Here is a 27,217-nt window from a genome sequence, read left to right as displayed (position 1 = left end):
AATGATTGCGGACTTTTTACATTCCTAATAATAATACAACGTTTTCTTGACATCTTTTTATTGTGCAAAAAATCGGTTTGCCTTTATTTACTCACTAGAACACACAAAACATGCAATTGCGCACTAAAAAGCCCAAATATTAACAAAATGCACAGCAAGCTATGATGTGAGCAGGTTCTTCTTGGTTTGCATCCTGTCAATCCGCTTTGATTCTCAATAGGGAGAATTCATCTGGAAAATAAAAAGCCAAATCATGTTTCGTGTGATGAATACAATCAGGTTCAGCGGGATTGTGTGACTCACAACGTCCATGTCGAAGCACAGGGTCTGGTTAAGCATGTCAAACTCTCCCGGGGTCATGGGTGGCTCGGGCGAATCACAAGGGGCCGACGGGGGGCTCACGTTGGAGCTGCTGCGCAAGATGAACAGAGAAATGACTTGAACCAATTCGGAAAGGAATATTTTGAGTGATATTAATATGGATTCAAGGGCTGAGGTTTCGAAGGAAAATGAAAAAGGAAACAGAGCGCGGGAACCGGCCGGGCCAGGTGAATTGTTTCTCTCTTCTTATCATGATACCCTTCACTTGCACTGCTTTCGATGGTTTTTCCTCTCTTCATTTTTTGTTTATCTTTCCTTCAATTTCAAGCCTGAGTCCTGTGGTAGTTTGATGATTCTTTAACGTGTTACTAAAATTGGGTCAGTTTGAATAAATCTTAGAAGAGGAGCTACAACAGCCCCCCCTATTGGCAGCTTCCAATCTTCCTGCATCCAGCAAAGTATGCACTCCCCAAAAAGAAAAATAATCTTGCTGAAAATGAGAATAAAACATAGCATGAGTGTATTTGAAGGTGTCGTGACCTCACCGCATTTCCGAGCAGGGGATCAGAGTGGACGGTATGTATGGATTAGCTGGAAAAATGAAAGAATGTTACAGTTTGATCAAAATCCAGGCCTAAAAATCGAAAGGGTGGGCAGACTGGAACTTGTACCTTTGCTTGGTAGATTGTTGTAAAGCTGCCCAAAGGCCTTATCTTTAGGAATGTCAGGATAGAGGAACTTGAGCGGGTTGGTGGGGACCAGCCCATCGGAGATCACTTTGTAGTTCCGGATGATGTCAGGAAAGGGGAGCGTGCTCAGCAAGCTTTTGGTGTACGGCTCAACTGAGTTGAACGTCGCTTCTCCTGTTGCCCACCCCCCCAAAAATAAAAGTCACCTGGGTAGACAAAACCTTGCACAGCCGACAATCGGTTTTGGGTGGCTTCAAGGTGGTCACCGTTGTCGCCAAGCTGCACCCAGGTGAAGGTGATTCCTCCAAGATGGCTCTCGCTGAAGCGCAGGAGGAAGGTGCCCGACTCCTTCTCCCGCAACAGAGTGCGCTCTTTCTCTTTACTCACAAATCCCATGATGTAGCTACAACAACAAAAGAGAACCATCTTTTGTTTTGCGATTCAACGAGAGAGCAATACAAAATACACGCTCACAAAATAAAATCCATTTTAGGTGAACATTATGAGGTTGATAGAAGATCAGAAGCTTGGAAATGGTACTAGGTCTAACAAAGCTCGCCCTTACTTTTGGTTCCACACAGGCAGCAAGTGCTTCCTGATCAATTCCAGAATAGAGTCCAGCCATACCCAGAAACTGAAAGGCTTGCCTGGAATATTCTCCTGAAGAGAGATAACAAAATATGACAAATATCCATCAAAATGCTGCTTTGAGACTGACGTACCTTGGAAAACTTGGACCAGTGGACTTGGTCACTATTGGAGCAGTGTTGACCTACCAAAAAGAAAAGTAGTCAGTGGCAGAAAAAAGGAAATCTGCAGCACAAGGCCAAGCCTACCAAGAAGCTTTTCTCCCAACATGTCAATCTGTTCCTTGTTGAGACCCTGAGCGGAGTTAGTGCAGAACTGCCAGCTAAGAACCTCAGACAGCTGAGCCCAGGTGGCTGGCGGCGGACTGCCAAAAAAGGCCAAATTCTGCGGGAGTGAAAATGCGGACACGCTCTGGGCTGGGCTAACCAAATATTTCAAATTGGAAAACAAATGAAAAAATGGCTGACCTGGGGCTCGTGACTCAAAAGGTTGAACCACATGATGGAGGCCCAGGCGCCCGGCATCTGAATCCCGTTGGAAATGACCACCAGGGGCAGGGAACACGTCTGGAAGCAGGTGTTGGTGAAGGTGTTGTGACCCAAGATCCCCAGAGCAGCCCCAGATGTTGGCGCTTACCTCCAAGTCAATGTTGAGGCCCTGCGTTGTCAAGTGGGCCTCAAAACTCAGAGAGTGAAGCTCTTCTGTTACAAAAAGCAGACTCTGAAAAGAAAACCACACATGGACAGGCTCAATTCCAAGATGTTTGTGGTTGACTGAAGGAATGATGAGGGATTACCTCTTTGCTCTTCGCGGAATTGCCGCACTTCTTCTCCTTCAGCTGTCGGGAGTGACAAGTTCAACGTCAACGTGCGTCGGCCGGCGCAACGCGAGCCGCCTAAAACGTACCCCGTGTCGGAACTCGGCGGAAAGGCAGCCGTTGACCTCGTCCACGTCCATGACTTTGGTGGTATTGGTCACGATGAAAAACTGGCGACTTCTAAGGTTGAAAATAAAAGTCAAGCGACACGTTCAATGCAAATGAGACACCGTGACAAGCGTGAACAGAAAGGCGCGACACGTTTGGACGGACAACTTCCCGCCACTCCGCAAACCACGGACGGCGGAACATCTCCTGTTGAGGTTCTCGGTACTCACACACGGCCGGGGGGGAGGTCCCTAAATACGAAAAAACAAATCAAATTCTGCAACATCTGCAGAGAAGAAGAGCAAAACACCTACTTGTCAAACGTTGTTTTCACTTTGAGCTGATAATCCACCGCTGGAAGTTTCACCAGGAGCCTTCAGAAAAGAGTCAGTCATTAACCAACCCACCAATGGATGCAATGGCTCCAAAAAGTACCTACCTGACTTTCGTGATGAACTGCACCCCGGTCTTGATGACCAGCGGTTTCTGCGGATGCGTGGCCATGCAGGGCTGCTGCTCCACCACAAAGGAACTGAGGACACAGCGCGGATGGGATTTTTTTTCCCTGTTTTCTTCCAAAGGCATCATGGTTGGCGCACACCTACTTCTTGATGATGTGATAGATGAGGCATTTGAGGCGTTCCTCCATGCGAGGCTTCTGCGCGGGGATGGGGTCGCTCTCGTAGGTGACTTTCAAAACCAGCTCGCCGAGCTTGTCCAGTTGCCGCTTGAGCTGGAACAGACTCTGCGCCGTCAGAGTGAACCTGAACGACGACGGGAGAAACGTTCCTCTTCTTCAAGTCTTTCTTGTCCCACATGTTCTCTTTCCCCTCTCACAAAACCTCAATCTGGATTACCAACTCTGCAGCTGGTCAAGGCCGGTGAGCAGCGGACTCCCGATGACGGCCAATTGCTGTTGGCGCTTCCAGTCCCGAAGCTCAACGCTGAGCTGAGAACTCATCAGGTCGTCGATCTCCTGGATGACCACGGCCATCTTGGACAAGGTTTCCTAGCCGAAGAGCGGCACGCGGATGAAACAAAAGTGCGCGGCGAAAGCGTGCGCTCAGACACCTACCTTCCTTTTGAAATCGAGTCTGTTGAGTATTTCCTGTAGTCTGGTTACTTCCTGTTTCATCAACTCAGAGTTCCTCTCCGATGGCTCTGCGAAACATCGAAAGAAGATACGAGATGGAGGGCGGTAGGAAGTGTGGCTCTTCTGCTTTTTGCACATTTATACGGCCAACCTCGAGACTGCAGGGTCTTGTAGCGGAAATCAAAATCATCCTGCATGTTCTCGATGCACTTGACTCCTTGCTCCATGATCTGTGCACAAATCACTTTTCTTGGCTTTGTTTTTTTTTTTTTTACATCTGGGATATTTTACCTGCACACCAGTCCGGATCATCCCGAGTCTGTGGTCCAAGTTCTTTTGCCTCTCGAGGACCGCCGAATTTTGCAGTTGTAGTGATTTCTCCAGTGGGCTCTGTTTAAACATGTTGCGTCACAACTCTGACCCCCCCCCCCCTCACAAAAAAAGCCACCTTCATGTTCATTCCCCTTGCATCTTAACAATGAATCTGGAGATATTTTGATGAACGAGTGTCTTCAAACCTGCTGCTGCATGCAAGCACTGGAGAGGATCCGCCGTTCTTCTTCGAGGCAGTTGGCGATCTCTCTAGACATGGCCACCGGGTTGCTGGCGTATTTCATCTGCAGAAGATGATTTTTCACCAGTCACGTCAACTTGGTAAAAAAGATGTCTCTTACTTCTGCACAAAGTAAATTTCCCCTCTGGGGTTGAATGCACCCCCACCACTGAGTGGAGTACAAACGCTTCTGTGGTAAGGAGGGATTTTTTCTTTCTATCATCTCAATACAGTATGTAACGCATTGTTTTTGCAGATGACCTACAAAGATGTTTAGTTTTCCACATTTGGCTTTTGGGGGCTAACCAAAACTGCATGTTTAGTCATAAAAAAAAAAAAGAATAATGACAAAAGTACATGAAAAAGATAAAGAATGTTCTTTTTTTTTATTTTACTTGAGTTTTTAGAAAAGAAACTTTCCTTCAGAGTCACGGGCTTCGAATGCTCTAAAAACAAAAGCTCAAAGTGCTCAAGTGTTAGGCAATAGCAGAATGCTATAAAAACAAAAGCTCAAAGTGCGCTTCATCAACAAAACAACCTTTACTTCCTTTTGCTCTTAAGTATCCAAATCGGCCTACCTGTAAATGCTGTTGCGTAATCCTCATGTTGTGTCTGTGCAGGAAGTTGAGCTCCTGAGACAGTGCCACCTCCACCTGGGACAACATGTTGGAATACAGCACCGCCGCCATGGAGACGTTGGCAGACGCCGACTCCCTAATGAGAAAGACATTTTTATACACTGCATACAGTTTACATTTAAAATAATAAAAAAAAACAAAAAAAATATTCCCCGAAGCATTACAATTTTTTTCTTCAAAATAACTTTTGCCCTAACATATATGGCAGCTTCCCTTTGATAATATAGGTCTTGTTTTTGTTTTTTTTCGTGAAAAACACACGCTACTGCTTTGTATAAAATATTGAACTTTTGTTTTTTTTCTCTTACTCACCAATCCTGTGCCTCGATCCAACAGGCCAGACCCTGCCTGATGTCCATCGGAAAATTATCATCATACAACTCATCCACACGCTCCAGCAGTCTCATCTCCAGCTGCTGAATTTGCTTCCACTGGCTCATTTTGCACACTTGAGTGAAAACGACAGCGTCAAATTACATTTGAAATGTAATGTCAAGTTAGGGAATTGTTGTCTTACCTCCCGTCAGTTTCGTTCACCGTGAGCACGCTTCTCTGACTTTCGTTTTCAGTGCGCTTCATATTCAGGAAGTCTTGTAGTCAGGGACTTGGAGAGCTGCCCACGTTTACACTTTTTATTTATTTATTTATTTATTATTTAATCAACAATGATGTCAATATAAGCATTAGTACATTATAAATAGTGTCAATTCAGATTTTCATTTAAAAAGTCATTATTTTGGGAACGCTGTTTGACGCGGAGGACTCCGGTGCTGTTGGTGGCGCTAATGCTCATTTCGCAAATAATGAAACGTCACAATATAGGTGACAGAGGCTGACTTTTTGTTGTTTGAAAACATGTGAGAGAACGTTATAAAATATAGTTTGCTTATAAAATGCGGACATTTTAAAGTAAATAATTGTCGGCGTCATTGTGGAAGGCATTGAAGACGACACTATGGTTTGACCCGTTGCTTGCTACGTAAACACGTCCGCCATATTGAATGTGTCAATGGATGTCTTCATTCAGATGCTGAGTTCAGAGTCAGCTGAGTTTGCAGTATACGTATGTTGACCCTTCGCCCATGTATAAAGACCAAGTCGTGTCTTGATATTAAATGAAGGCTATTATTTATAGGTGGAAATGTAAATAAAGTATGTACTTCCACACTTTTAGAACAAGTATTAAAACTATAAATAAAAAGGCTTGACTAAGGCCGACAAAACTGACACTGTGTCGAGGATAATTGTCAAATGTGGGCATGTGAAGCCCTTTGCTACGTTTCTGTAATCAAGGGCTGTAGAAATAAACGTGACTGTGTGGCAACAAGACACATACACTTCTTGAAGGTTAAATTAACAAAATTCATTTTATAAGTAGAAACTACAAAGACAAACCCTCGTGGAACATCATCTCAGTTGGGTTCTGAAATCTTGCAGACAGTACATTGTGGATTCATTCATTCAAGTTCATGTTTTGGGGCACTTATCACAGGATTTTTTTCTTTTTTTTATTGTCCGTCAGTCTAAAAGCTTGGAGTGCTCTATCCGTGTAATGGTCCAGTCTGGTGCCACCCCTTTAGTAAACTCCCTTTGAAATCTGGTAATGGTGGGGGGGAAAAAACGCAGAATTCAATACAGATTTTAAAATAACACAGGCGGGTGTGGAACGTGCAGTTAACACTCACTCGTAGTTAGCGGTAAGCAGCCTCTTGCTCTCCGCCTCCCGCTCTCCACCAATGGCCACCTGGAAGACGCGAGTTCCCTCCAGAGTGTCTTCGGGCAGATGCGCGCTGGTCAGGTACCAGAAACGCATCAAAATACTCACAAACCTTCTCCCTGGTGGACAACATACGTACGTAAGCAATATATTGCAATATCACTCAAGTCTTTCCAAAGTTGAATTTGGGGAACATACCAGTAGTTTATTTCTTAACTTAGGGTTATCAAAACTGACCCGTGTCATCGTAGTAGATTCCCACGTCCCCCGGCGTGCTGTACATGAGCTCGTCGGGCCGGGCAGACAGGGCCGTCTTGTAGCTCGGCGGCAGAAGGCTGCACTTTTCCTCCAGCTTTCCGATTAACTGAGCCAAAAATGCAAAGAGAGAGATGTAACCCAGAACTTCTTAAAAGGGTAAAACATGTTTTGACTCGTGGGCGAGCCATCGAGCAAGATGTGCTGACGTGACAGCAGCTTGCCAATGTGTACTTACGTCACCGGCCACCAGCCCCTCGAGAGCTGCAAACTGACACTGTGACAGCAGCTTGGAAACATGGCAGAAAGCCTGAAGGCAGAAAGCACACGGGCAAATGAGCTTGAGCCTTTGCTTGATATTTGGAAGGGACTTCCACATGGCAGAATATGACTGTATTCCGTTCAGTCATCCAACGAACCTGTTTAGCCCCTTCCGTAAACTCTTCTATGTTGAACTCGGAATCAAAATAAGCTCTGATGAGGAAGTAGTAGACCCGCGTCCGAAGCCAAATGAAGGGATTCGGGATGCCGACGACAACCACCTTCTGGATGGCTTTTGGTTCGCCGCGGTCGGAGCTGTACGGCCGCAGCGCCACCACTTGCCCGACCCCGGCGGGAGAAAGGACACATATCTGGGATTTTATGCACCGTTTTAAGTGAACGCTTTCGTGGGTTGTAACGCGAGCGAAGCCGCGTAACGACGCCAATTTGGAACAATATCTTAACGTGAAGAGCGCCATCTTGTTTCAACGGATTTCCGGTCCGTCACTTTGTACCATTCGGGTGTTGTTGTTGTGTGTTGGCTGTCATCGCTTACGCACTTGTCTTTTTTTTTAATGTATAAATTATAGTTACGTCTATAATTCGTATTTTTTAAGTCTACGTTGAACCCAAAATTTAAAAGTTCGAGTCATATAAATATGGATGGATAAGATTTTTAGAGTTCACTATGAAGCCTGTTTTATACCGGAACAACTGTTGTTGCCGGCGGGTTACTGTGAATGTTACACAAAACAGTGTGCTGTCATGTACATGGCATTTATGTTCCAGTTTATGTTTAAATGGCTACTCAGATGAAAATGTCTGTTCCAGTGTTTACAGAGGTGGACAGGAATGTTTTTCTCCGACAAATATATCCAAAGGTGATGTTTTCAACTTCACTCACTCTATTATTCTCCCTGTACATCAACTAGTGTAGTACCTGAGTAACTCCAAGACGTGATATGAAATACTATTGTATTTTTGGTTTGTTTTTTAATCAATGGGGATTCGGTTTTTGGCAAATGGATGTCTGCCTCAATAGCAGTTTACCTCTCAGAATAAACATTACCGTTGTACTGTGTTAGCATTTGAACACCCTCCCTTTCCCCCCCCCCCCCAGCGTATTCCTGCTGTGCTGCGAGGAGTGTCTCTGGGTCCCTGCGTGGACAAGTGGACTGTGGAGTATCTTGCCCAGAAGGGAGGTGACAAGGAAGTGAAGATCCATGTCTCCAGCTTACCACAGATGAACTTCCTCAAAAAAAACTTTGTATACAGGTGAGCTCATCTGCACTTAAAAGCAGTGATTCAAACACATTGGTCAACATGCCTCGTGGTGGGGAACAGGACTCTTCCGTTCCATGAATTTGTGAAAAGAACGTCGGAGGAGAAACATACAGATTTCTTCTTGTGTGAGGTACGTCTGGATTCATGCTCAGCATGACGATCAAAATACATTCTCTAACATTTGAAATCTCATTTCAGGATGAGAGCTATTACCTTCGGTCCCTGGGAGAAGATGTTCGAAAGGTACTTGTTACGCTTCTTTATCATCTGTTAGATCTCATGTAGCCATCCCGGTATCTGAAGCAATTTGCTGCATTCTGCCTTTGTCGTGTTTCCTCAGGAGCCAGCTGACCTGCATAAACAGTTCCCTGAGCTAGCAGAGGACTTTCACATCCCAAACTTCTTTGATCCTGGTCAGTTCTTCTCCAGCGTCTTCCGCATCAGCTCCCGCCATCTGCAGCTGTGGACACACTATGATGTGAGTGCACAAGCCGAAAGGGAAATGAACCGTTGCTGTTTAACATTCAAGCCTCACACTGTCCAGGTGATGGATAACCTTCTGGCTCAGGTGACGGGAAGGAAGAGAGTTGTCCTCTACAGCCCCCGGGATGCATTGCACCTCTATTTGACAGGCAAGTGGGTCACGATTATCCAGGTCTGACATTTTGGTTGGTGGTGGTGGATCCGTTTTTTCTTTTTTTTTTTTTACATCTTCTGCTTCTTTTAGGTGACAAATCCGAAGTCTTGGAAATTGACTCGCCCGATGTGAACTTGTATCCTGAGTTTGTGAAGGCTGTGAGATACGAATGCGTGCTGGAGCCTGGAGATCTGCTTTTCATTCCTGGTAAAACACCTTCAGCATTCCCATCTGTCCATTTTCTACAGCGCTTGCCCTCGTTAGGGTTACGGGTAAGCTGCAGAAAATGATATTTGTGTATGTTTGGCAGCCCTGTGGTTCCACAACACCCTGGCGCTGCAGTTCGGCGTGGGAGTCAACGTCTTCTGGCGCCAGCTCCCCGCCGACAGCTACGACAAAAAGGACCCGTACGGCAACAAAGACCCCGTGGCTGCGAGTCGCGCCCTTCAAGGCCTCGAGAGGGCGTTGCGCTGCCTTGACGAACTGCCGTCAGACTACGCTGACTTTTACGGCCGCCGCATGATTCAGCGAATCCGTGAGCGAACGTTGTGCCCACAGGTGGACTTGGAGTGATTTCACGCTATAAAGTGGCATTAAAGCACACACATTTCAGGCCCTAAAAAAAAAAAAGGCAGTGGCAAGATTGCAGCAAAGGTTTTGACACTTTATTGCACAAAGATAACTTTTGTTTGTTTGACACATTCATAATTTAAGCTTTTTTTTTTTTGTAAACAGTGAAGCAGCATTTCCCTCAGTGTCTTTGACGTCTTCACCGCTTTGAGTCCCGGATGTCACATTTCATCAGTATCATCGAAATACTTTGGCGTTGAAATGCAAAGTGAGCAAAAAAAAAAAAAAAAAAAAAGGCAAAAACACTCAGAAATGTGCTCTTTGATTTACAAAGACACACAGAAAGCACACGCTCACTCGTTGGCGCTCCTAAAACGTTGACAGCGACGCTACGGTAAACCAAAGGCGAGGAGAGCAGAGCGCCTGGGATGCGCGTCGGCGTTCATGTGGAGCCTCCGCTCAAAGCAGCTTCCTGGTTTCTTACCGGACTCAACGAGAGCTGGCGGGCGCATGAATGAGGAGTACGGTTTGGGCTACGGCGTCTGGGCCATGCCGCGGCCGGACTTCATCTTCTCCAGCCGCTTATTGAGGTGGCTGTTGTTGGACTCCAGCTCGTCCACCTTGTCCAGTGCCGAGCGCAACTAAGACAGCCAAAGTGGGCAGATGGCTGGCTCAATGTGCTGTATGCTTAAGTTAGCTACATGGAAGCTTTTCTATAGTTTGTTTGCCACTGTCAATTTGAACGATTGTGAAAACAGGAAGGATTTCAAGCTCAACGACTGCAATAAAACAGCTTACCTCTCGCTGCAGCTTCCTCTTTTCCGCTTTGAGATCATCTTCTACCTTTTCTGCATTTTCGGACGCTGACTTGTAGCGGCTCACCTGACCCTCAAGTCTGCTCACCTGCGCAATGATGAAGAAAATACGCTGTATAATAAAAACTCAAAAAAAAGATTTCCTTTATGTTTCCATGTTTGTGATCTCACGTTTTGTTCTAGTGCAGTCACTTCTTGCTCTGCCTTTACTAGTTTGAACTTCATGTCGCTTATTAGCCTGCTGGAATCTCCTGATTGAATGAACAAACACAAAATGTTGGTCAATTGCAGCTAAAACATTGATGGATGTGCAAGCTTACTCTGCAGCTCAACGATGTTGGGATCGCTCCCGTTTTCCAAAAGTTCACCCTCTGCACTCAAACTGCCATCAGTGCCATTTTTCTGGTCCACTTGAGCTTTTAGCGTCTTGATCTGAAAACATAGCAAGAAGGGGCGGGGGGGGAGAACATGGAAGATCACAATAAACTACTTGGATGGATAAAATGACAATCGGTGGCTTTATAGTAGTCCTATTTATATTTGTGCAATTTGCAGTCCGTGCTAGTGTTGTAAGAATCTCATTTTACTGTACTGTAAATGGATAAGAATTGCTGCAAACAATATTATTGACAAATCCTCCATGTTAGCCATTGAAAGGGCTTCTTCAGAGCAGCTTTGCAACGTTCAGCAATGATCTAGAAATGCATTAAATACATATTCTTAGAGGAAAATAAATGTCAATGACTTACCTGCGCTATCATTTTTTCCCGCTCATCCACAAGTTTCCTGAGACGAATCTCTGCAAGGACATGGCAGGGGGAAAAAAAAAAAATACAATTTTGCAGCAACTAGCAGCAAGCCACAAAGAATATCAGGGATGTGCCAAGATTAACATGACTACATATCAGAACTGCACAAGGAGAAATAAAATAACGAAGTGAACATACCAGGAGTGGGCGGGGCCAAAGATGCGGTGTGGGAGGGGGAGCTTGGTTGGGAGGCAGATGCATGCAAAAAGTGCAGGCATCCATGGAGGGGTTGACGGAGCAGAGCGTGAGGGAGGGAGGGAGCGAGCTCGGTTAACATGCATACAATCTCAGGAGAGAAGGGCACACGGCACAGGCAACTACAGCACACTCGCAAAAAAAACAACAACAACACAGTGGACTCCCCATGACAGGGCTCCATCCACAAAAGAGAACATCACACATGGGCAAATACGAGAACTTTACACAAACGGTACTTTTTGGCATTTAAATAATATTACATGGAAGGAAATACAAGCACAGTAAACTGAACATCAACACTATGCTTCCACCAGATGGCGCCAAAGTAATAATTATATTGCTTTGCTATACGTACCAGCATATCGATCAGATTTTCCACTAATATCAAGATAGGGTGCCAAAAACTATGAATGTAAATTTGAAAATGCCGAAGTGCAAACAGGCAGGGGGCTCACTGTGGACAATGTTTCACAAGTATGACGAGTAGATTTCTTTTTTTTTCTGTTTCATATTTTTTATTATTGTGGATGGATCACACTCAGTAAGTGCAACAAAAAGCAACATGCATTGTTATGTGCATGCTGCTATCCTAACCCCGACCCAATCCCATCTCGACCCCTGACCTTGAACACTTCCCCTACTTGCCGTGGGTGAAATTTACAGCCTGAATTGACAAGCATGTTTGATTTTGACCTGCATAGAAAAATGCTTTTTCTCCACTTTGTATGATTTAACTTCATCATCAAAAAGAGCTGAACAAGTTCCTCCCTCAAATAGAGAGAGGGACCCCAAAACATCAACAGCATTGTTGAAAAAGCTTGTAAATTTCATTCTCATTGCTTTTTGCCACATACAACTTGCAAAAAATAAAACTAATAAAGCTCATGATGTCTATTCTAAAGCTATGCAACCATCAATCAAATCAGAAAAAAAACTGCCTATCACACCGGAGAGTCATTTTGAAAGGTAAGCTCTAAGTCACCTTGCAGTCATCTTTGCCCTTGCCTTTTCCCTGCTTTCCATTTTTCTTGCTGTCTTTTCCAGAGACGGGCGCCTCCATGTTGCTAAGGGTGGCGCTTGCATCTTGCGCATTCTCAACGCTATCTACCGCTAACGGCGCGGCCTGAGCTGGGATTTGGTCTTCGCCCGGGGTTTGCGGAAGTCCAGTGTTGGAAGGCTGGCCGTCCTTCCCGTGGCTTTCTACATTGGTCAAAACGTTTGGTGCGGCTCCACGCGCATCTCTCCGCGTTGTTGGCGTTTCAGTATTGCTATTATTATTATTCTTACTACATTCATCTGGCAGGACTTCCACGGCCATCTCAACATCTGTCTGCTCTGGTGCGACCGCCTCGCTATCCTTTCTGTTCTTGTCGGTTTGGAGCTCATCTGATGCGACGTCTTCATCTCCCACCTCAACTCGCCGCCGCTCAGGATTTCCCAGCGTCTCCACGGCGGTGTCCAGGTCCATGTCGTCAAAATCAAAGGAATGCCCTTTCTCATCTTCATCCTCCCCACTGTCCTGCTGGCAGGCGCGGAGATCGGCGGCTTGATGGTCACCTTCCATGCTTTCATGCTCCTCTGCAGCAGCTAGGTTTTCATTCGTGACTTGATGGCTCACTTTCTGCGACTCCAGCGTGTCCAAGGCAGCGTCAACAAAACCATCTTCGCAAAGCAAAGTCCGTCCGTCGGCAACGAGTCCGGCCCGAGTCTCCTCCTCGTCAAGGTCATGCGAGGATTTCTCCGGCTGGACAAAAGTGAGCAAGTGGTCGTTGTCCTTTTTCAAGATCTCCTCATCCTCTTGATTTGTAAACGTTTGCTGTTTGAAAACAACCTCCGTGAGGCTATCGGCTCGTAGCGCAGACGATGACGACGAGTCTTGGAGACCGTCGCCGATGTCGTCGGGAGACGTCACAGACACCCGATTGTGACTTTCTGAGGCCGCTTCGTCGCAGCTTTCCAACTGGCCTACGGAGTCTTCCTTATTATCGTTGAGCGTTGGAGAACTTGTTTCAACTTCATTCTGGACAAAGGTCGTGTCACCAGGACCTGAAACGATGGTGGTGTCATCTATAATGGCGTCTTTGTCCAAAATGGGATCTGATCCTTCCTGCGCTTCGGCAGAATCAAAACTTTCTTTTGGAGCTTGCGCTTGCACTATTTCTACTTTTTCCATTTCCAAATGTCGACTGCTTTGCTCATCCGCATGGAGCATTTGCGCCGTCGTGCTTTCTTGGAGATGGTGAAGGTTTGCGGGCTCCGCCTGTTGAGTGGCTTCTTGAAGGCACTGGATGTCGTGAGCACAGTCTGCGTTTGCTAATGGTGCTCCTGCGCCTTCTGTCTGGAGCTTGTCTTGCTCCGTGGTCCCATTTCCTCCTTTGTTGTCCCTTTGATGACTTAGTTCCTCAGCTTTCCTTTTGCCTCTCCTCTTCTTTTTTTTCTTTTTCCCACGGACGTTTGCGCTCTTACCGGCGGCAGGCTTGGTGACATTTGTTTCTGCGTCACCGCTGCTTGCTTCAGCAGTTTCCTGCTGCAGTTCAGCGATGCCCTCCACGACTCGCGGACCAGATTGCGAGTCTTGGCCGACTTGTACTCGGGAACACGGTTCCGAATCATTTCCGTCTTCTTGTCCGTCATCCTTTGCATCTTCCACTTGGGGACACCATTCAGAACTTTTGACCTCTACTTGGGGGCACCATTCTGGGTCTTGAATGTTTGATTCGAAATCTTTCCCATCTCCATGGGGAGATGTTTTGACATCTTCCCCTTGACAGGATTTAGATGGAGGAATATCTTCTTGAGGAGATGATTGCAAATCTGCTTGGAGACCAGACTGAGGTTCTCCAACGCCTTGCACACGGGGACACGGTTCAGCATATTCACCATCTAAGGGACACGATTGGGAATTTTCTTCAAAAGCTACGACGTCTCCCATCTCTTCATGAAGGAGCTCCAGATGGGGACACGATTCGGAATCTTTCATTTGTTCTTGGCGACTTGATTCGGACTCATTAGCGCCTACTGGGCAACTTGTTTGGGGACTTGTTTGATCTTGGGGGCACAATTCTTGGACAGCTTCTATCAAATTACCATTCATTATTGCGTCTGTCTCCTCTAAATCAGAGTTGACTCGCGTGACTGTTTGACCCGTTGCGTCATTGTCTTGAACGACGGCATTTGCCATCTTTTCTTTCACGGAGCCGGACGCCTCATAAGTGTCCGAGAGCCTATCGGCGGCGCTCGTCTGGCCTTCCTCAAACACTTGTCCGCGCTCTTCTTGATCCACCGCTTCCTTGCCTCTACTTCTCAACCCAGAGTCGTCTGAGCTTCCTGAGAAATCACGGAGAGCATACTTTGATACGGAGACAGCGTTTTTCAAGAGAAACCTCCAGCAGGAGCGCAGCGGCAGAAGACAAAGCTAAGAACCTGCTTGATTCAGAGAACCGCATAGAGGGAGGAGGAGGAGGAGGACCCCGGGCGGGAGCACGAGACATGTAGAAGACAGGCAGGCAGGCAGGGAGAAGACATTGCCATTGAGATTTTGACGAGAAGCACCAAGAATATCCATTTGGACGTACGATGAGAAGAAGATTTCAAACGATTGTAAAGGATGAAAGTGCCTTTTTCCAAGCATGTCACTTGAAGAGAAACTACACACACTTTGAGAAGCCTTGACTTATTTGAATGAATACTACCCATACTTGTGGACGTTCACAGAATCTAATCAACGTCATTCAAAGATCTAAAAGGTCTGATTGAGCAACTCGTACTGGCAGTGTGTGGTTCCTCTTTAAGATCTGCCAGACAACTAAGAGAGGGAGCATGAAAACTCAAGATGATAGTCCAAAAGCACAAAATATCCGAGTTGAATTTGTTCTACCTCAATTGACTCCAAGTGTCCATTTTGGAAACTAACATCTTTTGGTTGGGTTATTGGAAAGCCATGCAAAAGAAGGAAAGATGATTTGTTTTACCAAGCACGCTGCTCCCCTCCGCCGGGGAGCTCGGCGAAGCGCCGTCTCCGCCGGCGGCCGCGTCCGTTTCCGTCTCGTTGGCGTCGCCGTTGACGCTCAGGTCGGGTCCCAGCACTATTCCGTGTTTCTGGCAAAAACAGTCACAAGCTTCACATACCCTTCAATTGTGACCGACTGTACTTTAGGAGTACTGATACAAAAGTAAACAGGTGTAAAAATGCCGATTCAGCGTCATCCATGGCAATTGTCTAGGCGTAGGTCAAAGTAGAAGCTCGGGAATTTGCCCAAAAGCAAAAAGTCCAGATTTCCCGTTCATTTGCCAGCAAGCATGCTTGAGACTTCCACGTTTTAAGACCAAGCCCGGAAGACTGCACTCGCTCAGAAAGGTCAAAGAACAACCCGAGTACCTTCAGAATATCTTTCAGCTTCACCACCTCTTCTCTGAGATCGTCTCGCTCGGTTCGGATCGCGTCCGTGTATTCTTTCTGTCGCTCTAAGGCCTGAGCACATTTGCAGTTGACAACGGAGAGGAAAGCGAAAGACAAGACGTCATGCCGGCGGCCCGAGAAGATGACACAAATACACAATTGGGTCGTACCCCAATTTTCTTATCCTTCCACTCCACTGTTTCTTGGAGATCGGCTATTTCCCTAGCAAAACTCTCCTGCTTCAAACGCAACTGGCGAATCTCCTACAGTGACCAGAGAAGAAAGAAGAGCAACGGAGAAGGAAGCAGAGTTGATGTGGGGAAAGGAAAATGTGCGTGAGATGAAATCCCGGCATGCAAGTTTCCCGCCGCTTCCGCGTTGACTCGAGTCGACGCTCACATTTAGCAGCTCCTCGCTTTGTTTCAGGGTCTCCTTCATGTCGTTGAACTGGAACTGAAGCACACTGTGGGCGTGTTGCTCACGTTCAAAATCCTGCAGTCACAATATACAATTTCAATGTACCCTGTGCAGAAAAAAGCCAAGCGCGGTCGAGAGTTGCGAGCACGTGGCGCCGTACCTTGAGCTTGTCCTCGAACTGCCGCCTTGACTCAGACAGGAGTTCCTCCAGTTCCATCAGCGAGTCTTTGAGCGTGTCCACCTGGTACATCAGGTTGTTTTTTTCATTGTCCAGCTGGGCGTTGGACACCATGGCCTTGCGGTACTTCTCCTCCACCTCTGCTAAGGCCTCCTGTAAAAAAAAGAATTCAGAAAAGGAAAGTGAAAAGCCAACACCTTCCTCCGTCTGTAAAGTTCCGCGAGACGTGCAAGCAGAAACGTAGAAATGAGAGAAAGCATTGATGCAATGAGCACACATTCTAACATGGGACACATGACAAGAGCATTACTTAAGTAGCCATAAAATAAAAATGAAAAAGAAAAGTGTGCGAGAGTTTTAGTTGTCTACTGGCTTCTCTCAACGGGCGCGCAAACCGTAACGGGGAGCAAACAGTCTCGGGTTTCTACCTTGACTTCTTTTAGGTTCTGACTGTACTTGGACTCCACATCTTGAATCTGATCCTTCAGTTCATGAATTTCCTGGTGAAAAGCGCAGCAGCAAAGAGCAAGAGGCGCATCAGGTGGCGGCAAAGCAGGAAGGAAGGAAGGTGCGGACGCCTTTACAGAGACGCTCGCTCTCTTGCGCTACCTTGATTTCCCTTGTGGCACTTTCCGCATCGACGGTGAGGGCGCTCTCGACGCTTCCTCTCCGTGAGGAACTCCCGCCGAGGGAGGTGAGAGTGGTCGCCGTTAATGCGGAAGCCGCTCGAGAACCCTGCAAAACGCGAGTGGCGCAAATCAAAAAAAGGTAGCGCGAGAACCTGCTTAGCGTTTTGTTGTTCCACTTACTTTCTCAGGATAATCCCTGTCGTCTACCTGTGGAGCAAGATAAAAAGCAATGAGAGCAAAGTCAGGCTGACGCGGAGGCCGGCCGCTGGGCCCGCCCGCAACCATGCGACAAACAAACCGGACTCAAATCCTTCATTCGGGTCACTCGGCATCAAACACGCTTTCAAAACAATCAGGTTTTCAGTTCAGGGGTGTTGTGACAGAGCAGCTGGCACACACACACGTATTAGCGTATCAGTGTCAAACACAAGGCCCGGCCGGGGAGGCCCGGCCGGGGGCCACATCATTTCATGTGGCCCGCCAAGACAAATTTTGCATCAACTTTGTGTCATGACTAAAATGACAAATTGTCGTCACTTCAAAATAGAGACATTGCTTGCAATTTTTCGTTTGACACCTGTGCATTAGCGGAAATAGGCAGCATACAAAACTTGGGTTAAATTCACACTTGATGGCGGAGGTGCCCCGGTCACATTTTCAGTCAGAGTCACTCCATTGGGTAATGTCTTAGCATTCAGCATTCCAGTGATTTCAGTCCGACGCATAACTCACCAAGACAAGACAAAGACCTTTGTGGGGTTAAGTGCATGATGAAAAGGAAGGACGCGGCAGACTAAAAACAGCGGCCACCCGTGGTAGGCGACAACTCACGTCTAAAAAATCGGGAATGGTAACATTGGCCAGATCCCTGGGGAGTCCCCTGCTACCGGAAACGCTTCTCAACAGACTGGCAACAGAGCCACCGCGCTCGTCCTAGAAGGGTCACCGACGGAAGGACGGACGGGCTTGACACCACAACAACAACAACAAAATATTCCAATCTTTGAAAGTTGCAGGCAAGGCTCACCACTGGGCTGGTACGGGCAGAATTGGCCCGACTGGAAGTTCTGGAGTTGGAGCTGCTGCGGTAGCTAGCGTACTCTATTGGCTGTCAAAGAAACGGTCGTTAGGGCTTCCGACCGGCCGTAGTGGAGCGACGGACACACGCATGCTCAGGCTAGCACCAGATGCAAGCACGTTGGTGGCACGACAACAAACCTCTGCCTACTTGCTAGTCACAAATTCATTTTTTAGGTGTGAGCCCGACCCGCGTCTGGTGGCGAGCATCAGTTACGCACTGTTAGGGCTCTCAAACCAAAGAACCAAATGACACGCCACAATGATTCCATCATTCAACTAGCTCACACGCCACACCAAAAATTCCATCATGCCTCAAAAAAGAAAAAAAAGACTTACGATATGGGAGCCAGAGTTGGAGCCGGACACTTGGCGCGACCCGGAATAGAGCCCGTCCTCGTATAAGGAGCTCTGGATTTCATGCGACATGATAGAGACCACAAGGCCGTTTTTTGCTCACGCTGAATTCAGCATGTTCACATTCACACATTTCTATTCAGTGGTGAGAAAGCGCTCCGTTTCACAACGTTTGCCGAAAAGCCCTCAATCAGGCGCTTAAGAACGATGCCACTGATGACGCTCCAGTCCATAAAAAGTCCGATGCGATATGACTGGCTGACCAAGTGTGATGTTGGCCAAAGAGTCTCCCAGCAGAAGTGCAAGTGGAGGGCAGCCCTTTTTTTTTTGTGTGTGGCCTTTGTTCCATACGAACCTGGTAGGAACCAGTCGAAGCCGGGTTCCTGCCTGCGGCGGCGGCGGACAGGCCATTGAGGCTGTACATGTCAGATGAGGCGGCGTACGATGCCTGAGAGAGGGAGCCCACATACCACATCGCCAGTAAGACCGGGGAACCATTTTCTGTCGTTGGAGGAATTAGCGCTACTTTTTTTTTTTTGCCAATGAACAGGAAGAAGTGCCCCTGATGACGGGTCACATTTGGGTCACAAGGTGAATCTTATCATATCAACCCAGCCTGGAAACATGACATTTACGTGTCATCCCCAAAATGACACTTACTGAGTTTACGAGTTCAATTTCCTCGAATGCGATTGAAACGGAATGATTTTTGAGTTTTGACAACTACTAACCCGGCTGGATAGAACACTGTGCTCATCATCGTGGCCGTTCCTCTACAAGGCAAGAGTGCAAAAGTCATTTTTCAAAGGTTAGGCCAAGCCGCAGCAGTTACCAAGACAATCACATACGTCCTTATCTTTGTGCTTATGTTTCTTCTTTTTCTTGGACTTATGCGAGAGCAAGGACGAGCCCTTGAGTGTGGCAGAAAGAAAAAAAAAAGATCAGCAGAAGCTTTCAGAAATACACACAGCGGCATGCAGCGCATGTGAGGGGGGGGGGGAGGTTGTCAAGCAGCCAAGGTAACACCAAAAGGCCACCAAATGTGAGATATCCACAATCAGCAAAAAATAAATAAAAAATTCTGAGTCACACGGTGTGAACATGTGCAAAAGAGGAACGTGAAACTCAGCAGTACTCTCTTCATAGTTAGCAGCAACTGTCAAGATTAATTAACTGGCGGCTTGGGTGTTATACACCAAGCTCACAAGTCATGCGCAGACAGTTAAAAAAAAAAAAAAAAGGAAGCACAGCACAGCACAGCACAGCACAGCACAGCACAGCACAGCACAGCACAGCACAGCACAGCACAGCACAGCACATGATCATGTCGTTCAAAGTCTTGCAGTCCACAGTCGGACCTTACCCCGGCACCGTAAACTGCGTCAAGTTCCGACTGTGCAAGAGACACCAAAGCATCAAGTGTGCCACTTTTAAAAAGCAACCTACGAGTTCAAACAACTCCTGCATGTCCTTTGACGCGTTTGTGGCATCCTTGCATCAAATCGACAACGACGCAAGAAAAGCTTCATCAAGACAATCGAAACCTTGAGCAAACAATCCGCCGAACCTTGGCACGATGTGTTTTCACCAATCGAAATTCTCGACGATAGCCACACACTGAAATCTGAAAACGTGTTGACATGGATTTGATACTGACCCTGGCGCTGCCTCGGCTCCCCGCAGACATCCGTTCGTCGTCATCTGAAAGCTGCGAGAGAAACGAGACACGTTTCAAAAGGAGGGCTGATGACCTTTTGTCAATGAATATTAATTACGCCCCATCATCATCGGTCAGTCAGTCAGTTTTGGATTTTTGCCACTTTGTGGAAGCAAGATGTCAACAATTGTACAAATCCGCGTGGTCTACAAACCGTATGCGTGTGCGAAGGTCGCGAGTATCGCTCACTGTCCTCCTGCATGGCGGTGGCAAAAGATGAAGGAAGGGAAAAGGAGATGAAGAGTCGCAGGTCACACACACACACGCGCACGATGGATTTGAAAGAGTTCACATTAAAGCACTCGATGATGCTGGACGGGCTCTTTGTGACACTTTTGATCAGCACTCAAGTTCTGCTTGCTTTCATCAGGATTAGTAATAGCTCACCTCAAACAACTAACTCAGTCCATAAATCAGAAATGAAGGAGCCTGTAAAGTGAATTCAGAAAGTTGATTTCACTTTACAGGGACTTCAAGCGCTCTTGACAGTTACTTTTCTTTCGTTGCGCTTCTCGTCAAACAATCGGCGTGCAGTCAAATAAACTTTGCTGGTGAAAGTGAAACTCAGTCCTGACATGAGAAATCAGACACAGCAAACGGCATGCTGGCCATAGCAAGAGGGCGAGGGCGCGAGAGGGCAGATGCCCGAGAGGGCAGATGCCCAGGCGAGCTCCAGCTTTGAGGTGTTGCTTTTTAAAGGGGGACACCAACAAGAAGAAATCCACCGCAAATCACAACTCCAAACAATATCGTGCATGGAAGTGAATGAAAAGTTAGTGGCACCGCAGGACAAAAAACGCTACCATCCATTGCTCAATATCGCCCCATTTGCTGTCTGATCGGTCATCTGCTTTAGGATTCAAGCCGTAATATTTCTAAAGAAAAAAAAAAAGTTATGGAACACTTCAACCGTGGTCAATATTTACTGGCCACACACTGAATACCAAGCGTACCTTCTGCACCTGAAAGATCTGCGCACCACCAGCAACCGGGGCAGAAGAGAGAGAGAGAGAGAGAGAGAGAGAGAGAGAGAGATCCCAGAGTGTCAAAAAATACGGAAACAGAAATAAACCAGTCAGAAAATGGCAACTGAATAAAGAGCAGCCAGTAACAAATGAAGGCTGATGCTTTCAATACAGGCAAGAGGCTTCCTTGAACATTAGGTTCCTTGCAGTGGATGGACGAGATCAGTTGGTGGCGCTACTGTGCCAATAAGATGCTTTTCACGTCATCGACAGATCACACAAAAGAAGAACAAGGACAGACAATCCATTAGGTATGTCATTGAGGGGATTTTTTCACAAACGCTCAATACGAGCACTGTCACAGAACTAATTCGACTTACGGTTTTCTACCTTGTTGTTCCAAACATCGCAGAACGGGCGGTGCCAGTTTGTTCTGTCAATCTTCCTCCTTCAGGGAAAGTGTCATAGTCGTCATAGTGACGGGAGGATGAAAGGCAACAGCCAATCACCGTGTGACACATTTTGGACTTTGTCACGCATCAGGTACTTTGAATGCAGACAGCCGTAAGATTGGGCTCGCTCCCTCCCTCCCTCCCTCCCTCCCTCCCGCCGGCCGGCCAAACTTTTGCCCTGGCTCCCATGCGGCTAAGTTGTTGACTGTTCCAAATGGCTTGTAGCCAGAACCTCTCAAGTGAGAGCAAGCTTACTGAGGCAGTTGATCGCCAAGCTAAGCTAAGCAAAGCTAGGCTAAGCCACTTTTTCCGTTCCAGGCTGTCGATCGGGAATGGAACTAAAGTCATGACGATCCGTTTGATCAGTTGGAAGAGGAGTATCCCCTGGATTTTATTGCGGTATCACTCGGAAATGCCTCCAGTGTGCTAATTGCCAACCTTTCCGTCCCAGCAACTCGGCACTTCAATCCAGATTTACTAGCATCTCTGTTGTACAGTGTGCTTGCCCAATAAATGGACGGAACAGATTTGCCACTTACCCCTTCGCGACCTCATTAACACTCGCTTGGATAGCAGTAATGCCCTTGTGAAGCCAATGTTCTGGCTCCGGTTCTGTTAGGTCAAGTTGTACCGATGAGCTACTGAGGCAGAGTTGCCGGTTCAACAGCGTGTTTGTCCCGGATCAGCCATTTGGGTGCTGAAGGTCGGTGTCGGACATTTTTACAACGATGGGACGGAACGGCGCATCAATGTCGTAGTTAAGGTAGGACCCAAATCCTGACATCGTTTTGCTTTTGTCTATTATTTTCTATACACACAAGCAGTTTCTCCAATTTGGGGTCTGAGGGGGCGGGGTCACCAAGCCCAAGAGAAACCCAGACAAAGCTTTTCTTAACCGCGTCTGGACACTAATTAGTTCCAAAGCCAAGTGGCTCACGTAAGCCCATTCATGGACGGAGTCGTACAATCAATCAATCAGCTTATCATGTTTGTACAAACGCTATTGAACTCACCGTGCTGGCCTTTTGGACGGGGGGGCTCCGAGGGCGCCTGCCGAAGGCCGCCCTCAGTCTCCTCCCCGCTAGGAGACGCCCGGCCGTTTTTGTAGACATCAGGGTACCGGGACAGAGCGCATTGTTCAACAGAACCAGTCGCAATTTAAATCCAAACGGGATTCAGGAAAGCAATCTCGATCCAATTGAAAAAAGACATCTGCCGTCGTGTCCAAGTCTTCAGTTTTGCATAAAGCGTTCCTTTACGAAAGGCCTAACGGACGGTGGCCGGCGTGCCGTGGCCCTCATTGCTCGAGTCAACAACATAAACTGAGTGTGGCACTGCAACTTGGACCGCAGAGCCCAACCTGCTAAGCTACTTTACAACTGAGTTAAGGGATTTAACGCACATACACAAAACAATGGTCAGTAATCCCGTGCATATGACTTCAGGACCTGTTAGGCTAATGGCGCTAACGCTTCATAGCTAAGTCGCAGCAAATTGGGGGGGCGGGGTCTGTCTGCATGGATGAGATTAAGTGACGCTAATAATAGGGAGCTAAAAAAAGCCCCCTTGGTAGAGATCAGACGTGCTAAACCAGAAAAGAAAGGCCACAGAAACAACAAGTGAGGAATGCAGAAAATAACGCCACTGACATGTTTGTCGGTTCTGGGTTCAAAACTTGGCTCAGGCCCAATTTGGAAGGACAAAAGAAAAGCTCATTTGGAGCCAATTGTCATTTTGTTTACCTCTTTTTGTTGCCTCTCAAGCTCCCGCATGCGGATCTCTCTGGCTTCCGCCCTCGCTGCCCTCTTGGCTGCCAGTCGGGCCTCGGCCTGTCGGGGCAACAGGAACAAAAACAGAGGAAAAGGAAATGGTTATGATCGGGGCATTTGGATCTATCTATACACATGCCAAACGCAGGCGCTGACACAGCAAAACCTCACCACTCATCTGTACTACTTCAACGTTTTGTTTCCAAACGGTAAAAATCTGTGAATTATGGGATGTATTTCTCGTCGTGTTTAGAGAACATTGCCATCGCTCTACTCGCCAATGAATGGAACTGAGGGTCTTTTCCTTAAAAGGAGCTCTCAGAGCACTACTTGTGCGAAAAGAATGCGTCAGCGTTTCCTTCCTCTAACATTGCGGTGGACATTGCGTTTTGCCTCCAGGCAGGGGTGCAGAAGGAGGGGCTTTTTTTTTTTTTGATTGCGCTAATGCGTTTCCTTCATGTCACTCAGCATGACCAAGCAACGGGAACACACAAGCACGTTAGCAGGCAGCAACAAAGTGCCAACACTCACTACTTTTGGGCGTCTTACAGAAAATCGACTTTGTAATTGCTTGTATCCAAATAGTTGGGCCTGCCCACCCATCAAGTGTGAAATGACACAACCACTATCACGTCAAAGCTAAGCAGAGCTGCGCTGGTGTCGGCTGCGGAGATTAGCATTATCAGCGAGGGCGTCTGATCATTTAAGGGCACAATTGATAGTCCGGGGCAGCAGCCGGTCACCGGCGTAGCTCGCACGATCGCAGAGTGCTGCCGTTCCCGTACGCCACGAAGGAAAATATGCAGTACAATGTGTCGGGACCGGCGCTAAATGGCCATGGAAGTGGCTTTCTTTGAAATGTCAACTCACTTTGTTGGCTGACTATGGCCGGATGTAGCCACCCACCCGTTTTCCCAACTGTAACTCAACAAAATATCAAATGTGTTAGTGAGCTTGGCTGTAGAAATCATTTGTCACACTTGAACTTGCTTGGTGGCATTGTGAAAAAATAAAGCGTAATGAGTGACTTTTCTTGGGAGTTGTTATCGCTGCCACCTCAAGAGGGATTCGCCAAACTAGGCCAAAAGACGTGGCACTGCATTTTTTCTTTGCTTCCATGACAGCTATTTATATTGCCCTCAATGGACTAAATGGGACATAATTGAGCACACACGTGACTCTTCCTCCGGGGTGAACGTCAAGACAAAGGTGGTGCGTGGCACCAAATAAAGCTTCACGGTCAGTGACTGAAATGTTGATTTGGACTACAATGTAGACTTTATTTTCCTCGTTCATTTGAGAACCCTTCATTTCATCCGAGACCTTCCGCTGGACTTCGAAACGTCAGAGCACCTGAGCTCCAGCGACGACCATTCACTTCCTCAAGTTGTTGGCCGGGCCAAATAAACAGGAAGCAGTTTGCGATAACAATCTGATGAGATGATGTCATCGAGAGGAAGCGAACACAAAATGGACCACATCCTTTTAAGGAGAAACGGTACTGGCAAGCAGCTTTAGGGGGGCGCAAGTCCCGTGTTGGCCCCAAGCCGACAAAACCCAATGTGGGCTCTTGGTGGACATGAACTTTGCTTGTCCCCGCTCACAGTAATGATTAACAAGTTGGCTTGTTTTGTTTTGCCACCAAAGCCCACCAGACTAATCCACTCCTCATACTCTTAAAACGCCCCACTGAGCTTTCCCAGTGAGGACAACCTGCCCGTTTTAATCTTCTTTTTATTCTTTTTTGTTTCCCATACAAAAGCAGCGGATGTGGCAATGTTATTTTTCCCGACTACTTCAAAACACTGCTACCATTTTTCTTCCATTTGGCCCACTTACGACTTGTACTGAAACCCAGCCAAAAAATGTCAGCTTCAAACCACCGCATTGGTCCTTGACACATTTTTCTTCTTCCACTGCATTGGGCGTTGGTCTGTGCCAGCGGCGGCCACTTGGCACAGCCGTGTCCCACACTGGCCTCCTCCAAAAGCAGGGTGTTGCGACAGCTGATCTTTCGGCCATGCTATTTTTAAACACTTGAGGCCAAGTCATCAGAGTGTTTGGACCACCACCACCCGCTTGGTCACATAGTGTATGAGCAACTTGACTTTGCTGCCGCTTCAAAAGGTGCGCTAGCATTTCTGCGCATTCTTCTGTGGCTTTGTATTGGGCACGGAAGGCCGTTAGGAATAACTGGTTAGGCAAGCAAAGAATAATGACTTTTTTGACTGGGTTCTCATTCTTGCTGTTCCATTTATTTCTATTGTGAGGCCTGGCGAGAGGAAAAGACTCTTGAGCCATGGCGCCGGCCGGCCGGCCGTGGCTCGCCTCTTCCGAGCATGCTAGGGAAACTAGACAATTGGTGACAAACGTGTATTCTGTTACTTACTGGATTATTTCTTGCCATTCTATACATTTCTATTGCGCTCAGTGGCGGCAATCACAAACACAGAGCATAATGCAAAACAATCATCAACCGCTGTATGAATGTAAAACTTTGTCCCCATCAAAGTGGAGGGGGAAAATCCTGCCCTAACCTGAATTCAACAAGTGTTTAGAAACAGATTGTAAATTGTGCCAAGTGCAGTCTTGTGTTACTCCCAGCTGGTTGCGGTGCAAGTTCGTACATGTGTCTTGCCGATTAACAGCAACATCATTTTCATCACTGGTGGCTCGTACTGACATTATATTAGGAGACATTACAACAAGGTGAATAATTGGTTGGTTTTCACTAGGATGCACTGAAATAATCTGGTCTGGGCCAGTTCCACAAAGTCTGTCAATCATCTAAAGCATAGATCATATTACAATTTAACAATGGGTTGTTGTTTTTTAATAAATATGAAAACACCAGGATGTTTGTCTGGCGGAAATATTCGATAACTTGCGTTAGGGATGCTCAAAACAAATTGTTGTTTCTCACTTGAGAGGTCTGGGTCACATGAAGGTCATTTTGTGTGAGGACAACAAGAACGATTGGTTGTTTTTCACCCAATATGAGAAATCTCTTTTCATATCCGGCTGATTCAACTTTAAGTATACACAATGACGAACGACCAGAACATTTGCTGTGAGTCACATCGTGGGTCAATATTAGCTGGCCGGTGACTCGTTTTGTGCTCTTAACACCTTTGGGACAATCAAAACAATAGGTTTTTTTCTTCATGGGGGGAAAACACCGGTATAACGGACTTTTGTCACTCTTTTTAAATCCCAAAGCAGTCTTTTCACGGACAGATTGGTGTTACTCACGTCTCTGGCGATGAGATTGAGGGCATCGTCCTCTGCCGTGGTTCGCTCCTTGTTACTGTTTCTTTTGCGTCCTGTGCCCTGGGTGCCCATGTTTGAACCCACGGGAGGGAGAGAGGACCTGTTCGAACACACACGGCACGGAACGGCGCGGCTGTGGGGAGTTCGCGATCGGTGCCACCGGTGCGTGTCCGACCGACCCACAGCCAGAGGAAGCCGGAGGAAGGCACACGTCAACTTCAGACGAGGGCACGAAACAAAACGCGTCGGCGGTCGTCACGGACGGTCACACATCCGTTGTTCACGCGTCTTCCTGACTTTACGGACGGCAGCCAATCTCACGCGCGGCTCGCTGCCATATCCATTTCAAATGACCGCATCTTACCCACGTGGGAAAGCATTTTCCTTTTCCACGGCGCTACCGGAAAATTAACTAAACGAAAGCCCGCGCCATTAAAAGTCACAACATTAAATCAATAGGATGAGTTAGGAAGTTGAAAGTGAAACATCGATGGTGGGGCGGGGGACGAACTTCACTTCAAATCGTCACTCAATAACGCTGCCTTCAATGAACGTGGGAATATGTCGATGGTTTGACAACCCCGCGCAACTAACCCCAGACACGACTCGCAGGGACAAACACGCAGTGACGTTG

The 27,217-nt window shown here is 47.1% G+C and overlaps 4 protein-coding genes across 29 annotated transcripts; 1 reads left to right on the top strand and 3 right to left on the bottom strand.

The window, feature by feature from the left end:
• Positions 1-41: 41 nt before the first annotated feature.
• stat4 (signal transducer and activator of transcription 4) lies at positions 42-5,435 on the bottom strand. Of its 5 annotated transcripts, none has more exons than XM_037280547.1 (24): positions 5,325-5,433; positions 5,120-5,255; positions 4,748-4,883; positions 4,135-4,233; positions 3,908-4,006; positions 3,768-3,846; positions 3,599-3,684; positions 3,381-3,532; positions 3,129-3,287; positions 2,963-3,055; positions 2,838-2,897; positions 2,754-2,774; positions 2,505-2,595; positions 2,395-2,436; positions 2,235-2,318; positions 2,066-2,164; positions 1,847-1,982; positions 1,733-1,782; positions 1,576-1,670; positions 1,277-1,413; positions 993-1,184; positions 867-912; positions 304-409; positions 42-231 (listed from the first exon to the last, which is right to left on the bottom strand). In XM_037280547.1, the coding sequence occupies exons 2-24, from the start codon at positions 5,245-5,247 to the stop codon at positions 214-216; spliced, it is 2,208 nt and encodes a 735-aa protein (XP_037136442.1). In that variant the 5' UTR covers positions 5,248-5,255; positions 5,325-5,433; the 3' UTR covers positions 42-213. The 5 variants fall into 5 exon arrangements, with proteins under 5 accessions (XP_037136442.1, XP_037136443.1, XP_037136441.1 ...); XM_037280548.1 differs by having other exon boundaries at positions 304-412; positions 2,505-2,592; positions 5,325-5,432; XM_037280546.1 differs by having other exon boundaries at positions 304-412; positions 5,120-5,261; positions 5,324-5,429.
• A 713-nt stretch (positions 5,436-6,148) lies between these two features.
• Positions 6,149-7,568, bottom strand: maip1 (matrix AAA peptidase interacting protein 1). The gene is made up of 5 exons (XM_037280556.1): positions 7,199-7,568; positions 7,018-7,089; positions 6,762-6,888; positions 6,493-6,643; positions 6,149-6,404 (listed from the first exon to the last, which is right to left on the bottom strand). The coding sequence occupies exons 1-5, from the start codon at positions 7,517-7,519 to the stop codon at positions 6,326-6,328; spliced, it is 750 nt and encodes a 249-aa protein (XP_037136451.1). The 5' UTR covers positions 7,520-7,568; the 3' UTR covers positions 6,149-6,325.
• Positions 7,569-7,774: 206 nt separating this feature from the next.
• Positions 7,775-9,810, top strand: tyw5 (tRNA-yW synthesizing protein 5). The gene is made up of 8 exons (XM_037280555.1): positions 7,775-7,921; positions 8,161-8,315; positions 8,385-8,454; positions 8,523-8,567; positions 8,665-8,802; positions 8,869-8,956; positions 9,052-9,168; positions 9,272-9,810. Exons 1-8 carry the CDS (start codon positions 7,841-7,843, stop codon positions 9,532-9,534), a joined length of 957 nt encoding a protein of 318 aa, XP_037136450.1. The 5' UTR covers positions 7,775-7,840; the 3' UTR covers positions 9,535-9,810.
• On the bottom strand, positions 9,605-27,199 carry lrrfip1a (leucine rich repeat (in FLII) interacting protein 1a). Of its 22 annotated transcripts, XR_005101400.1 has the most exons (27): positions 26,566-27,159; positions 23,287-23,373; positions 21,081-21,098; positions 20,931-21,002; positions 20,282-20,323; positions 20,068-20,118; positions 19,774-19,803; positions 19,259-19,321; positions 19,142-19,183; positions 18,766-18,858; positions 18,393-18,464; positions 18,004-18,084; positions 17,808-17,909; positions 17,157-17,183; positions 16,957-17,082; positions 16,776-16,847; positions 16,330-16,500; positions 16,152-16,244; positions 15,923-16,015; positions 15,732-15,824; positions 15,325-15,451; positions 11,096-11,145; positions 10,667-10,778; positions 10,518-10,597; positions 10,330-10,434; positions 9,889-10,172; positions 9,605-9,779 (listed from the first exon to the last, which is right to left on the bottom strand). XR_005101400.1 is itself a non-coding variant. In XM_037280542.1 (26 exons), exons 1-26 carry the CDS (start codon positions 26,653-26,655, stop codon positions 10,065-10,067), a joined length of 2,100 nt encoding a protein of 699 aa, XP_037136437.1. In that variant the 5' UTR covers positions 26,656-27,159; the 3' UTR covers positions 9,605-10,064. The 22 variants fall into 22 exon arrangements, 21 of the variants coding, with proteins under 21 accessions (XP_037136437.1, XP_037136416.1, XP_037136417.1 ...); XM_037280542.1 differs by having other exon boundaries at positions 9,605-10,172; XM_037280521.1 differs by lacking the exons at positions 9,605-9,779; positions 9,889-10,172; positions 10,330-10,434; ... (1 more) ...; positions 10,667-10,778; positions 11,096-11,145 and adding an exon at positions 11,846-14,680 and having other exon boundaries at positions 26,566-27,186.
• Between the last annotated feature and the right edge of the window lie 18 nt (positions 27,200-27,217).

This window comes from Syngnathus acus, chromosome 21 (genome assembly GCF_901709675.1).
Source record: "Syngnathus acus chromosome 21, fSynAcu1.2, whole genome shotgun sequence".
Lineage (NCBI taxonomy): Eukaryota > Metazoa > Chordata > Actinopteri > Syngnathiformes > Syngnathidae > Syngnathus > Syngnathus acus.
This window is presented reverse-complemented; position numbering and strand designations above follow the sequence as displayed.